Source organism: the organism of the source record quoted next, unplaced genomic scaffold (assembly GCF_019419815.1).
Source record: "Pyrus x bretschneideri cultivar Hongxiangsu unplaced genomic scaffold, Pyrus_bretschneideri_v1 Contig44, whole genome shotgun sequence".
Classification (NCBI taxonomy): Eukaryota; Viridiplantae; Streptophyta; class Magnoliopsida; order Rosales; family Rosaceae; genus Pyrus; species Pyrus x bretschneideri.
In genome coordinates, this window is record NW_025999768.1 from 3,091,966 (window position 1) to 3,107,146 (window position 15,181).

Below are 15,181 nucleotides of genomic sequence, written 5' to 3' on the forward strand. Positions count from 1 at the left end.
CTTCCATAGGACCACAATAAACAGCCCTAAAGGTACGTACTTCCCCAGCTGTGCTACAAGTCTCTCATCATATCCACAATAAGAAAAAGGCCAAAACAAAAGGTACTGTATACAAGGTCTCATCAAGGAAGCTGCTGCTTCTGCTGCTATACACATCATTGTCCCACATAAGAAAATACAAATATTCTGGAGTATTTGATACTTCAAGCTTTATAACAGTTAGAGATCTTGGTTTTCATACAAACATTTAGTGGTGAAAAAATCCGAGGTATCCCATAGTATCATAGAAAACCTCGAGAAAACAGATAACATCAAACATAAACACTGTACTGCATTTTCTAAAAGTGAATAGCATTTTACCCTAAAGAAACCAAAAGAGATGATATATAACTAACTGTATAAACATTTGGAAAGAAGAAGCGAGGAAACTTCACAGTTCATCATCTTCTGTTCTTGGAAGTTTTGACTGTTTGTTTGTGCCCTAATTTTCTACTGTGGCGATTATTGTAAGACACCATGAAGAAATGCTCTTCTTCTAGTAGGGTCTTTTTACGGTCATGGTCCCTGAGCTTATATCCGAGTTTCATTTTGGTCCTTCGACCAAGTCCAACTTCTCTTGCAATTGGTTCTCCTTAATTAAACGGTCAACCTACTGTGCTTCTCGGTGAAGTGCTTCTACAAGTAAATGTCCTTTTCTGCTCTCTTATCTTAACCCTAGATCTTTTTCCCAATCATTTTCATTGCGCCCACCTGATGCTAGCTGTGATTTTTCATTGTCAAACTTTTTATTATAAATGTGAACGCTTTCTTCTTTCACACCGTGACGCTCTTTTAGTTGGAAATTTAGTGCATCAGCAACGATCATTATATATACTAGCATTTGTTTATACATTTTGTATGTATGAATATATTTTTTTAGAAAATGAGACGAAGAGAGGGAGAGTGAGAACGTGTATTTATTTTTTAATATACGATATATTTTAACATCATATGTAGGTGAGGCTTTAATAAAAAATAATAAAATTTGGACTTATGAAATTACATTATTGCCCATCATTTTTTTTTTTTGTGTGATAACAGACTAGGTAGTCTTTTCACACTCTTTTGGTTGACAAAGAGGATTTCATTAATTAGTAAAGATAACATATGAATAAATCTTGGATCTTACTTTAAGTATGAAGACATATATTGTGTCACTCAGATAATTAGGCAGTTGTTCGAACGATAGAAAGTAGGTATCCCCATGCTATTTTAAGGTGACTGTATATTTGAAATTCAATTCTATAATATTGTTAATGTTGGTGACAATGATTATGTAACCAGTCACATGCTTGACATCACTGTTACACCGATGCATTGCATAAACAATAAGACCGACATGGGTTCAGTTGGGGAGAAACCTTTGTAAGTGAGTCGAACAATCCATCTTGCTTGATTGTCGTACTTAAAAATGCTTGCTAGTAAGCTATCTCTTGCAGGCTCACGAGCCTTCAAACCAAAATACATGAACTATATTGCTCTGTGTCTCTTATCGTGGGGTGACCTAATTCGAACGGATGTACATAAGAATTTCTATGAGAAGAAATGTAAATAAGTAATTATTTTGGGCCAAAACTCGGAAAGAAAGCCAACCAAATTCCAGCCCCACCTAAGCAAATGCCCAAAAACCCAAGGGCCCCAAAGCAAACAAACCCACACAAGTACAGAAAAACAGAGGGTTAAACAAATAGAAACACTATTGACCAAAACAAATGGAAACACTGTTCCAGCCTCGTCAAGATTCGAATCTTTCCATCCGAACATTCCAAAAATAAAACTAAATGCGGATCCGACGGCTGGAAAATTCCTTCCCAACCCAAAAATTCCAAAGCATAATTCCAGCATCCAAACACCAATATAGCCAGCTCCCCACACATTTGCCAACTCAGCCGTCACAAATCTCACCGCCACCAAAAACCGTTGCAAATTCTTCAAAAAATCGTTGCTAATTCCTTCAGGTTATAACCCCTGTCCCTCCCCTGTTTCTCTCTGGACCAAACTTTCTCCTCCGCGAAAACCATCGTTTCCGGTGGCGGGAAAGCCAATTTGACCGTTAACGGCAACTGGGTTTTTCTTAAAGTTCGAGTCTTTGTGGATTATTAATTTAGTTATGATGTCCGTGGCGTCGCCGAGAAAGTCAATAACAGAGAAGGTGTTTGAGAGGGTTGGCGGGTATTCGTACCTGAGCAGCTACCTCAAGAACAACGGCGGAAGCCACAGAAGCCAGAGCCACCACCGTCACAACCACCACAAGGCGTGCGATAACGACGAGAGTGATGACGATTGTTACGAGGATGAGGGGACGGTGGAGCTCGTGCAGATTGGAGCTGAGCGGACCAAGAACGTCTTGATTCTCATGAGCGACACCGGCGGCGGCCACCGCGCTTCCGCTGAGGCCATTCGTGATGCCTTCCGTATGGAGTTTGGCGACGAATACAGGGTAATTGCTGATCTGGGTTCTTGATTTCTCTTCTGAATTTTCTTGGGTTTTCTTCTGATCAGATTTTAATGGTTTTTATTTTATTTTATATCGTTTTTTAATTTGCATCTGACTCTTTTTTGTCCTTGAAGTTCATAGTTTAATTTGTATCATCTTTGCCAAAGTTTTTGCCTTTTTCTACTTGGAAATATCTGCATACATATAGAGAGAGAAAGAGAACATTTTTATTGATCTTTCCATATTCACTGTTCCTGCAATTATTCATGAGTCATTTATTCGATGTTTCAGATATTTGTGAAGGATGTGTGGAAAGAGTACACAGGTTGGCCGTTAAACGACATGGAGGGGTCGTACAAATTCATGGTGAAACATGTGCAGCTGTGGAAGGTTGCATTTCACAGCACCTCTCCTCGATGGATCCACAGAGTCTATCTCGCTGCTATAGCCGCCTACTATGCCAAGTATGTTCCCTTCCCTCCTTCCGCTTTTCGCTTTCAGTTCAACGAATACCCCATCAATAATTCTGCAAGTGGAGAGAAACTTCGGTAGAGTTGCCCTTGTGTTGGGCTTTTGTGAGAGGTGCCCTACAGAAGGTGTGTTCGGGGGCTCCTACCGAATTAGTCACAAAAAATCCCATTAAGGTTCGAAAAAGCATGATATTTAGTTGTAATCAATTGAAGGAGCATTTTACAACTTTTACTTGTGCTTTTAAGTTTTTATCTTCTCTTTGAAATGATTCTTAATCATCTGCTTTTCTCCTAATCAACTTTTAGAGACTTCAACTAATTGGTGGAGAATCTGATTCTAATCTTCGTTTTTACATTGATTAGCTAATTAAGTACTAATTAGTGAAGTGTTTTAACTGAAGGGAGGTGGAGGCTGGTCTAATGGAGTACAAGCCGGACATTATAATCAGTGTGCATCCTTTGATGCAACACATTCCTCTGTGGGTGCTCAAATGGCAAGGCCTGCAGAAGAAAGTTATTTTTGTGACGGTTATCACTGACCTCAACACCTGCCATCGTACATGGTTTCATTCCGGGGTCAATAGGTGCTACTGCCCGTCACAGGAGGTAGCGAAAAGGGCTCTAGTAGACGGCCTTGACGAGTCTCAAACACGTGTCTTTGGCTTGCCCATCCGACCCTCTTTTGCCCGCGCGGTTCTCTCCAAGGTGCGTAGTGTTGTATGCTTGCAACCCATCTGAGAATGTGTTTGTATGAATGAAGGTCGCTATTGAGTGTTTGGTTACTGAATTTTCTTAATTGTGTCTTTTTTTGCACCCTCTAATTTGCGGTTGCGTAGGATCAACTCAGAGAAGAACTCGAAATGGACCCTGACTTGCCTGCGGTTCTGCTCATGGGAGGCGGCGAAGGAATGGGACCTGTAAAGGAAACTGCAAGGGCTCTCGCAGAAACACTCTTTGATAAAGAAGCTGGAAAACCAATAGGGCAGCTGATCATCATATGTGGGAGGAACAAAACCCTTGCTGCCACACTTGACTCCGATGAATGGAACATACCAGTGAAGGTACAAATTTGTCCTTGCTTGTTAAAACATGTTGTCTTGACAACTTTGACGCAGTTTTTGTCAAGATCTCGATGGAGGATTTTACATTCTTTGAATTTTCAGGTTAGAGGATTTGAGACACAAATGGAAAAATGGATGGGAGCTTGTGATTGCATCATAACAAAGGCAGGACCTGGTACAATAGCAGAAGCATTGATCAGGGGGCTTCCTATTATCCTCAACGACTACATTCCCGGACAAGTGAGTGATGATTGCGCATTTTCTTTCCTTCTTGCGCGATTTGTTTTAACATTTCAATTAACATCTCCACTTCGATTGACAGGAAAAGGGCAATGTGCCTTATGTGGTGGAAAATGGGGCTGGTGTCTTCACCAGAAGTCCCAAGGAAACAGCAAGGATTGTAGCAGAATGGTTCAGCACCAAAACAGACGAACTCAAAATGATGTCGGAGAATGCACTTAAACTAGCGCAACCTGAGGCTGTGTTCGACATTGTCAAGGACATCCACGAGCTTGCCCTCCAGCGTGGTCCTCTCGCGAACATCCCTTACATGCTTACATCGTCGTTTTCGAGTTTTATTGATTGATACCTGGGGTTTAATCTTTTAATTTGATAATTCCCAGTGCTAGAAGGTCATGCTATGTACAGGTACAAGTAGTTTCTAATATCATCCATCATTCTTTGGTCGCAGTGGTTGTAAATTATAATTAAGACTTTCAACCTCTGCTGTGTTTTAAGTTTGTGATTTTCTTTGTTTCTTTTAAATTTTAGGATATTGAAAGTTTAGATTAATACGGAAAACTTGGTGCGAAACCAGCGTTTTAGGATTTATACAGTCAACCCTACTTAATGGGATAAAGCTTTGGAGTCGTTGTTAAGTTATGATTAATATGGATAGGATGGTGCCGAAGTTGACGATGTTGTATATATCAATATGTTTGCATTGTTATGGTTTATGTTTTTGCTTCAAAGTTAACTCACTTGAGGCTTCAAAGCATGTCAAAAGTGGTATGGTTTGTTAAACTTTTACTCCAAGTATCTTCCCTTGGCCTTTTAACTATCGGCATCATCAAGCTTATTTAAGCGGTATTTGAATCTAATCTAAATTATATGTAAGATTTATTCAATCGATATTTAAATCTAATCTAAATTACATATAGGAGAATTCCACCTTGAATGCAGACAAAGGAATGCATTATTCCAACATACACCAAGTTTGAATTGAACCATGCTGTCGCAACCACGTTGCAAGCATAATTTCTCGTGGCCCCAACGGGAAAGAAAGTGACTTTAGCACTCTGGTTCTCCTCCTAAACCTGAATGTAGACAGAGAAAAAAAAATAATGTACGGAAATCATTTATAACACGAAATTGAAAGTTGGTATTATAAATAATTGTGTAACAAAATACTTTAATGATTTAGCAAAACATAGTGGTGTGGTGTCATGTGGTTTAAGAAATGGGAAGGGATCCTCTCTGGATCCCTTCATGTGGTTTAAGAAATGGGAAATAGATCCATTCCTCCTAATCCACCAAATCATGAGATTTGTGTTATTGAAATTTGATCAAACGGCTATAAACATGGGTCCACTTTAAAAGTTATAATAACTTCAGCCGTTTGATCAATTTTCAATATTACGAATCCCTTAATTTGGTAGATTAAAAGGAATGAACCTGGAGAGGATCCCATTCCTAAGAAATGAAAGGCTCAAAGTCATGTGGGTCTCATTTCTAAATCAGGCAGCTCATTGGTTTGGGTTTTATAGTCATTAAAAAAATGGGAAATACTTTTCCTCACCTCTAAAGTGGGAGATATTTTTTCTACTTATATAATAACATGTGGTGTCAGCACCGTGTTTCGAGTACACTTAAATTTTTCTTCTAAAATGTGAAGATGCTCATACTGTATTGTTTATTGTTAAATTAGTCTAAATTTTGAAATTTGTGTTTTATGAGAGATCTTTTAATCTGTTATGAACACAAGCCGATACATCATAGAGGAAAGTGTCCCTTGTATAATGACATATGGAGTCTCTGCCCCTGTTCCAAACTAATCTAAATGGTAATCAATTAGGTGGGGAGCTCCCTTCCACTTTAGGAGAAATTTGTTGGTGTGCCGGAAAACATGATTCAGTATATCAAGTGTTATAACATAAGGGGTTGGATTTGTTTTTTCTTTTTAAATCTTCAACCACTTGTATTATGATACTTAATATATCTAATCGTCTTTCTCGCACACTGAATAATTTCTCCCACTTTAAAAGTAATAAAAAATGACCCAAAAAAGTCTAGGCTGGCTTAGGTCCTCCTCCAACTCGAACACTTGATCTTCCATCTCAGCTATCGTGTCTCTTTTTGACAGGTTTGGTTGTTGACAGTTGGGGGGAAAATGTCATTCACCGAAAAAGGAGACAAATGTTGGATTAATTTTGTTTTTTTAAGCATAGTTTTGACTAAGATTGGTAGTGGACACCTAATCACCATTTTAAATTTAATTTTATTGTACATAATTTTGGAGGACAAAAAGTCTTCAAGGGACATCACAACATTAAAATAAGGGACCGATCCATAAAAATAAAATATTCATTAAAAAAAAACTTAAAACAAGGGCAACATAGAAATATTTGAGGCAAACAAGGACACAAAAAACAGATAATGATATCACATATTCACAATGACGGAACCGGATCCCCTTCGAATTCTTATAAATTGAGCCTTCTGACCAAGGGATCCGAATCGTTAAAATTTGATTCAACGGCTACAAATAGGGAGTCCTTCTAAAAATTATAATAATTATAGGCGTTGGATCCAATTTCAATGGTCTAGATCCTTGGTCAAGAGGCTCAGTTTACAAGGATCTAGAGGGGATTCGATTCCCACAATGACATCTTTCTTAACTAATTTTGTAAGAAGTTTTTTTGTGTTTGCGTTGTTTTTGTGTTGTATATATTATCCTAATGAGTTGTATCATGTCAAACTTATTATCTTAATGTGTTCTTAACAGGTGATCTGATTCATTAATGAGTCGTGTTATTTTATGTGGAGTTAACGGTTATACAAGAAATTTCCATTCTAATGCATGGATATGGCAAACGATATCTCATCGAGTTTTTAACGAATGACCCAATAACATCCAATTCGTTAAAAAACTTTTAACAAGTGACCCGATAACGATCCGATCGTTAACGAGTTGATTCGAAACCTAATATTTTCGTATCGTGTAGCGAATTAACTGGTCGTGCAAAATTACAAGGATTCTCCAAGGGATCAGGATCCTCTCATGAGCAAAGGGTGATGATCCTCTTGACCAAGCCCATTGGATTGTTGAAATTTTATCTAACAGCTACAATTATTATAACTTTTAGAGAGGCCCTCTATTTGTAACCGTTGAATAAAATTTCAACTGTCTGATAGGCTTGGTCAGAAGGATCCTCACCCTTGCCCAAGAAAGGATCCTAATCCTTCTCCAAGAAAACACATCTATGCCCCAACCACAATCTACATATTTGGGCCTTTTTAGTTGTTCAACCCAATATATGTTAGAAGTGAACAAATGGGCCTCATGTTTGTGATTGAATAAAGAAAAAGCCCCAGGTGGGGCGGAGATGTGATCGACGGTTAAGATGGCGAGTTGAAGCGTACTCTCGAAAGCGAAGTATCACCTTACAGGATCCAACTCCCTTCTTCCTTCCTCCCACCAAATGCGAATTCTCCGAGAACTCTCCCTCCTCCTCTAATCTCTGAAAGCTTCACCATTTCCAAACCCCCATTGGAGATATTATTCGATCAGGTACTGAAATCACTGCCCAATATTTACCCCTTTAATATTAATTTTTCTTTCTGTCTTCCTGCTAATTGATAAAATCTAGAGAGAGAATGGTGTTTGGTAGCTGAGAAAATCTAGAGAGTAAGAGAAAATAACGAAACCGAATTCCTTTTCAATGATTGAGTAACGACAATTACAATTTATGTTCTCTATCAATTGCGGTCATAAGCTTCTTGTTATTTTTCTGTTTTTTAATTTTTAATTTTCATCATTTTTTTCACCTGAATTATCGTGTGATGTCTTCATCGTTGAACATTTTCAGGGACCCAATTGGTTGTTTGGAATCAAAGCCGTGGTGATACGTCGTCGTTTGGCTCGGAAAGATGGTAAAGCCTCAATCTTTTTTCCTAATTTTCAATTTTATGCTCATCATTTTGATAGATTGTTGAGGAACATTAGCTGGTAATCGTCAAATTTTCGGTTTATCGGAGGAACATTGTCTCTTGATCGTCAATTTTTCGGTTTTGATACATGTTTCTTTGATACACTGAGGAGAGAAATAATTGTTAGTGAAAGATTTGGTTAAAACAACACTTGACAACAACTATGGTGACAGGTTTATCACTCTAGTTTCGTCAACGATGAAGGTATCACTAAAGCTTGTGGGTGCCCTCTGTTGCCGTTGAAAAGCCACATAAAGGGACCTGCCCCGGTTTCAGAGCAAGGTCTGATATGTGTACAAACACATTCATATTATTAGCTGATGAAATTGTTTGATTTGGTCGTATTTTTTGTTGTTGATACGAGAAATCTTTTTGTGCGCAGATAGAACGGATATTGTTGATGAAGCTATTTCATTCTTTCGCGCTAATGTTTTCTTTAGGAACTTTGATGTTAAGAGCTCGGCCGATAAGCTCCTCATTTATTTGACATTTTATATCAATGTGGCTTTGAAGCGGCTTGAGGGTTGCAGAACTTTGGCTGAAGGAACCAAGGCCATTATTAATTTGGGACTAGAAAAAGTTCCTGTTCCTGGAGAGCCGAGTTTCCCTTTCCCAGGACTTTTCCCTCTTCCTCAGTCCCAGCAGGAAGCAGGTGAAGCTCTTTCTCATCTGTTTTTACATTTAGTTGCCAGCAAAGCTGATTCATAATATTTACTCTTACATGTTAATTGAACTTCGGCTTAATTATATAAGGGTTTTGTTACCAAAATAGATGCTTATTCAAAAAGCCGATTAAAATTATAAGCTACTCTAGTTTCTCAATCGCAAACCCTGGATTAATGGAACTACGATTTGGTTTTTGATCAAGGTACTCTTGATGTCTTCTCTGTAAGTTCCAACTTAATGGATATTGATGAACATATATGTCGAGATGATTTGAAATATTCCAGCAGTTAACATTTCGAACAAACGCTATCACTCTAGTTCTCGTGAACTCTCACAACACAAGGAGCCCTACCTTTGTTTGCATGCTTGACTTGCCTTGTTTGTTTTCAGTTATGGTTGATTTTTGACTTTCTGAGTATATGACCTTGACGTGCCTTTATATTTCTCGGCATGCTTCCCAGGTTACGGAGTATGCCTTTATTTCTTTCATAGATGGTCTTGAATCGTCGGACTTGTTGCTAGACTATCAATTCCATGTAAATCAAGAAACAGACCCTCCACAGGGATTGTTTTCGTTAGAATTTCAAATGTTTTGCTACAAACTGAACTTGAATTGTTAGTTACGAACGTATGTTTTTCATCTTTCGATCTTCAGTTTCACTCTTATGCATATATACACTCTCTTATTTTTCAAAGTATTGAATGACTGCAGAATTGCTGAGGAATTATTTGAAGCAGATAAGGGAGGAAGCAAGCGGTAGATTATTGAGCGTTGCTTATAGACCGAACGGGACTCCCAATAAGTGGTGGTTGGCGTTTGCTAAAAGGAAATTTATGAACATCATTGTTCCATCAGCCTGAATCGAATAGCTGCTGTTGTGGATTCTAAACGGTCAGTAGTCTAGTGATGTTGAGCCACCAGATTACCTTGCAAATCAGAGATACCTCTTTCCGCAACCTACGGTTTATTCTTTCTCTTTCGTTTCCTACAGAGTCCTGTATTTGAATTAAAAAACCGACTATTCCATCTACGATGAGTTATCTGACTACTACTCTATCCATCTTTCAAACCAAGCTACGAAAAATGCACCACAGAATACGCCTATGTGAAGGACGTTCATGCTCGTCATTTGTTTGTATTTTGACCAAAATATGTTCTCTCTAGCATCCCTGTCATCGACCCGCTTCGCCTGCAGGAAATGATACAGTACCCGGAGGGCCATGTCATTTGTACTTTCATAGGCGGAGTAGTGATAACGTGGTCCTCCGTATTGACACAAGGATTCTTCTCAAGGGTTATAATTACTCTCTAGGGATAGATAGATAGATAGATTCAATTGTTTGCTAGAAAAGGAAAACAACATGATTTGTAGTAATGATTTGGGATTAAATTTGTATAGGCAAATAGAAACATGAACTAATGGGCGAAGTCCAAAGCAATCCATTGGTTTACAACTTTACAGTCCAATCCCATGGCTGTGAGCCAACAAAATGATTTGGGCGGTGACCAGCCGTCTAGTGCAAGTTTAGACGTATTTCTTATTTTCCAAATGTTGAGAGGCTAATGAAGACGATGGTTAGCCGTCTAGCGTCTAAGCGAGGCTTAGAAGATTCTAGACGAGAACTTTTAGAATAATGTTGATATATTTTTTTTCTTCTCAAAAACGATGTCGATGTGACGGTGAGCATAAACCAACAATTTAAGATGATTATCGAAAATGCACTCTAACTTGATGTTCATTGTCACATGAAATGATTCAATGATTCGAACTTGAAGTTACTGACTTTTTGGGACCAATTCTTAACCCCTACGAAGCTGAACTGCCACCACGGTACTGATCACACTCCATGGTTTCTCACTCCTATTCCCTTTAATCTCAGCCGTTGATCTCTCCCCCCATCCATGAACCTTGGGTCCTTTAAGCGTAGGGTTTCCACCATTTTCACCCCAATCCCCGCCACCGCCACCATCATCACCGTCCATGTCGTCGACGACCAAGATCACTCATCCCCGCCAACAGATCAACGGCCAGATTTTGCCCCATCCCTGTCCCCACCTAATCGAGTTCCTCTCCAACAACGGCTCCAAGCCCTTCCGCGCCTTACAGGACTGTCTCCGGGTCAAACCGCCCGGTGGCTGCGCCTCCATCCGCCGCGATCCCAAGGAAGTCCCGCGCTGTGGCGCGTGCGGGGAGTCCGCGCGTCCCAGACTCTATGCGTGCATCACGTGCGCTGCCGTCCACTGTCACGTGCCATCCGGACCATCCCACGCGGCGGCTCACGCCCTCTCGATGCGTCCCGGTCACGAGATCGCCGTCGACGTGGACCGAGCCGAGCTCTTCTGCTGCGCGTGTAGGGACCAAGTCTATGATCGCGACTTCGACGCTGCAGTGGTCTTGGCTCAGACCGCCGCTTCGACGCTAGCATCCTCCGCCGCGTCAGCTGTCCAGAAGTACGCGCCGGAGAATCTCCGGAAGCGACGCCGTATCGATTACAAGCCGTGGATGCCTGATCTGAGAGAGCAATACTTGGTGGGAAGGAATTCCAGTCCTCTAAACGGCGACGTTTCAGCTTTGCCTTGGGGATTGCGCGGGCTCAACAATCTGGGAAACACGTGCTTTATGAACTCGGTTCTGCAGGCATTGCTCCACACGCCGCCGCTGCGGAACTACTTCCTCAGCGATCGGCACAACCGCTACTTCTGCCAGAAGAAGAGCAATGCCGAGAACGCGGGGAAGAAAGTCACCGCCAATAATATTGAAAGTGGCGGGAACAAGGGTGCTGCGCGCGTGTGCTTGGCCTGCGACATGGACGCCACGTTTTCGGCGGTTTTTTCAGGGGATCGGACGCCTTATAGCCCCGCAAAGTTCTTGCACAGGTTTGTACTCTGTACAAATCGCATTTTAATCACAATGTAGGTGGTCAGGGATGCAGCGATGGCGAAAATATTGTTTGATTTTTCGGGTTTTTGCTGATTTGTTGTTGTGGTAATGCCGTAGTTGGTGGCAGTACGCTGCGAATTTGGCGAGTTATGAGCAGCAGGACGCGCATGAGTTCTTCATTTCTATGCTTGATGGGATTCATGAGAAGGTGGATAAGGATCAGCGGAAACCCGAGAGCCAAGGTTAATTCTTTCTTAATCCGAAACTTTTATCTGTTAATCTTCATGTTGTGTTTTATGTGCATGTTACTTGAAATTCATGGGGATATCATAACATACAATTACTAAAGAACCAAATTTGAATGTGTATTGTTTCTGAATGCATGTATGGAATTTGAATCAGTAGGCCCCTGTGTCTTTAATTTCTTTCTGGAAGCTCCTATAGTTGAAACCGCATTCGATTTTGTACAAGTTGATTAGTTTCTGAGAGCTTTTGAAGTTCATCTAATATTGAAATTTGTAGATAGAATCCAGTCTCAGTCATAGAGCATAGAGTGATATAAATTGGTGATTTGAAAAAAAAAAAAAAAAATTTTTGTATTGAATTATCTAGTTTTACTAGCTAGGGAGTTGTTCGCCTTGGGTTAGTACATTTCATAAATCGTAATCGCTTTCCGTTAGCCAGCGTAGAATTTAATATTAATATCGCGTCTTTAATTTACAAATGGCCGCATAGCGGTAAACTAGAGGTGTGAACCCATTGATGGCTTAAGAGAGCTTCCCGTAATACTTTACCCTTACATCAGAAAATCAGCTGATCATGTACTTTTAAGATGGAGTGAAAAATTAGGTGCTATGGCAATGTTGCAAGACAACTCACTTAAGAGTTCCTAAGGAGCAGTTGACTTCCCCATCATCTACATTTTTTTTATAGTTTTCTTTAAACTAAGGTGACTTTAACATGAAAATGCAGGGTGTGGGTTTAGGTATCTTGCTTGTTGCCCTAGGAGTTGACAAGTGCTCAAAGATTTAGGGCTAATTTTCAACCTCTACCTGCTGGCCTGATGGCGTTATCCGCTTCACCCAGTAAGTCAACTTTCATTTGGCTGTCTTGGGTTTATCTAGCTTGGGAGTTCTCGTATTTCATAATCCTCAATTAACTCAACCTTTTTGCCATGTTTAGGGTCTAATTATAACAAGGATCCCAAACCCAGAAAATCGGAAGATTCTTTTAGGTTGGCAGCCAGAAAAAAGTTTTCTCATCAGTTCTTGTGGGAGCTCCAATTCAATCTTTTCTTGCATCATCAGCCATCTTGTTGATTTCTACCTACTTCTTGGCATAGGTTATTGTCTGACTTAACTACGTTTTCTTATCGTCTTGGATACTGGACATTTTCTCTTGCTGTCCAACTTCCCTCTTGTCTGTTGCCGCTAATTGCTTGTTATGACCTCATGTTGCTTGTTAATATAGTTTTTCATTATCACTACTTAGGAAGTAAGGGGTTCCGAGGAGGTGCATTTTCCAAATTTTGTTGACTAATCTGGGACATTTAGGATAGCTGACTGATCTGGGACGTATAGGATGTAGAGGCTGTACACATTATCAGTAAAGCTTTCAGTGCATTTGTATTGTTAATGTTTGTCAGATAGAGATGGATTCCAAGGCATTCTTTCTAGTGTATCCAGACATTGAATTTTTTTTGATATGCGTCTTGACGTGGATCTTCACCTGTATTTTGCATGTACTTATTGAAAGGGATGTCATTCTGATAAGTTTTCATTTCTTTTGTAGTGCAGGCAATGGAGATTGTTGTGTTGCTCATAGAGTTTTTTCTGGTATCTTGCGATCTGATGTCATGTGTATGGCCTGTGGTTTTACGTCTACAACATATGACCCATGTGTGGACATCTCACTGGATTTGGAACCTAACCAAGGAGGTTCTGCAAAGACTGGGTCCACGAAGTCAAATCATTCTTGCAATGGCGAGGCAGATTGCATGAATTCCAGCCAAAACTGTGGAGTATCCACCCTCATGGGATGCTTGGACCGTTTTACAAGACCTGAGAGATTGGGCTCTGACCAGAAATTTTTTTGCCAGCAGTGTCAGGTGAGGCAGGAGTCTCTCAAGCAAATGTCCATAAGAAAGCTTCCTTTGGTTTTGTGCTTCCATATCAAGCGATTTGAACATTCTTCGGTGAGGAAAATGTCAAGGAAGGTTGACCGTTATTTGCAGTTCCCGTTTTCACTTGACATGGCTCCTTATCTCTCATCTTCCATCTTGAGAAGCCGATTTGGAAATAGGATTTTGCCCTTTGATGGGGACGAGCCAGATGCATCAAATGACTTGTGTTCTGATTTTGAGTTGTTTGCTGTCGTCACTCACACAGGCAAGCTCGATGCAGGCCATTACGTGACTTACTTGCGATTGAGTAATCAATGGTACAAGTGCGATGATGCTTGGATCACACTAGTTAATGAGAACATTGTGAGGGCAGCACAGGGCTACATGATGTTTTATGTACAGAAAATGCTATTTTACAAGGCAAGTGAGAAACCGGGTCCTGCGTAATTGATGAAATTTTGTTGCGTGAGACGAAAGATGGAAAAACAAAGAAGGGAAAAGTATGGAAAATCACGGTGTGGATTGTTTGCCGGAAAACAAATGTTATGGAGCTGCTTCGGCCTTTGGTTAAAACAAACCAGGCAGCTCTCTACGTGCTCGGAGCTCACCGAGGACGAGGACGGGGACGAACTCTCAGATGGAGAGCGTAGCGAGCCTGAGTTTTTGGGGCAGTCCTGCATTTGGGAAAAGTGTTTAATTCATAAGGTTGATATTGGTGATGGTTGATTATTTTCTCGTGGATCTTCTGTCACAGATGTTAACTGGTGACTAATATCGACGTCCAAATCAGCGAATCTCATCTTTATAGATATATCTAAAGATATTTATTTGGAATTTGATTATGGATTTTCCTTTACCCTAATCTTTGGCAGCAACATTCAGCCTCTCGTTTTCTCGTTATGCACTCTTCCTTTTAGTTATGCTATTGGATTTTCGTTTCATTTATTCAATCAATTCACAGGCTATCAAGGAGTGCATGGCCAGAAAATCGGACCGAGATTTCAAAGTCATAGAAGTGATCTTTGAGATTGTTCACTTTCAATCATTTTTGTCATTCCGTGAGAAATTAACGTTAAAACTGATAGTTTCTTCAATTTAACGAAGATTTTTCATAGAAGTACTAAAATATTTTGATTGACAGTGAACAATCTCATGAACCAGTTTTATCGATTTTAAATCTTCAAGACTAAAGTGAGGAATTATGTTAATTTCATAAACTATTTTGATTAAAAAGCCAATGAATTTTAGCCTTTGAAAATAAAAATAAAAATAAAAAAGGTAAAATTGTAGAAACG

At 39.9% G+C, this 15,181-nt stretch overlaps 3 protein-coding genes across 3 annotated transcripts; all 3 read left to right on the top strand.

Annotated features, from left to right (window-relative positions):
* Positions 1 to 1,830: 1,830 nt before the first annotated feature.
* On the top strand, positions 1,831 to 4,963 carry LOC103953874 (monogalactosyldiacylglycerol synthase 2, chloroplastic). Its single transcript, XM_048567444.1, has 6 exons — positions 1,831 to 2,479; positions 2,768 to 2,940; positions 3,348 to 3,651; positions 3,783 to 4,007; positions 4,110 to 4,247; positions 4,330 to 4,963. Exons 1-6 carry the CDS (start codon positions 2,150 to 2,152, stop codon positions 4,591 to 4,593), a joined length of 1,434 nt encoding a protein of 477 aa, XP_048423401.1. The 5' UTR covers positions 1,831 to 2,149; the 3' UTR covers positions 4,594 to 4,963.
* A 2,680-nt stretch (positions 4,964 to 7,643) lies between these two features.
* On the top strand, positions 7,644 to 9,931 carry LOC103953875 (actin-related protein 2/3 complex subunit 3). Its single transcript, XM_009365676.2, has 5 exons — positions 7,644 to 7,797; positions 8,096 to 8,159; positions 8,390 to 8,498; positions 8,599 to 8,868; positions 9,595 to 9,931. The coding sequence occupies exons 2-5, from the start codon at positions 8,157 to 8,159 to the stop codon at positions 9,741 to 9,743; spliced, it is 531 nt and encodes a 176-aa protein (XP_009363951.2). The 5' UTR covers positions 7,644 to 7,797; positions 8,096 to 8,156; the 3' UTR covers positions 9,744 to 9,931.
* Positions 9,932 to 10,598: 667 nt separating this feature from the next.
* On the top strand, positions 10,599 to 14,827 carry LOC103953872 (ubiquitin C-terminal hydrolase 22-like). The gene is made up of 3 exons (XM_048567218.1): positions 10,599 to 11,760; positions 11,882 to 12,006; positions 13,561 to 14,827. Exons 1-3 carry the CDS (start codon positions 10,865 to 10,867, stop codon positions 14,331 to 14,333), a joined length of 1,794 nt encoding a protein of 597 aa, XP_048423175.1. The 5' UTR covers positions 10,599 to 10,864; the 3' UTR covers positions 14,334 to 14,827.
* The last annotated feature ends 354 nt before the right edge of the window (positions 14,828 to 15,181 follow it).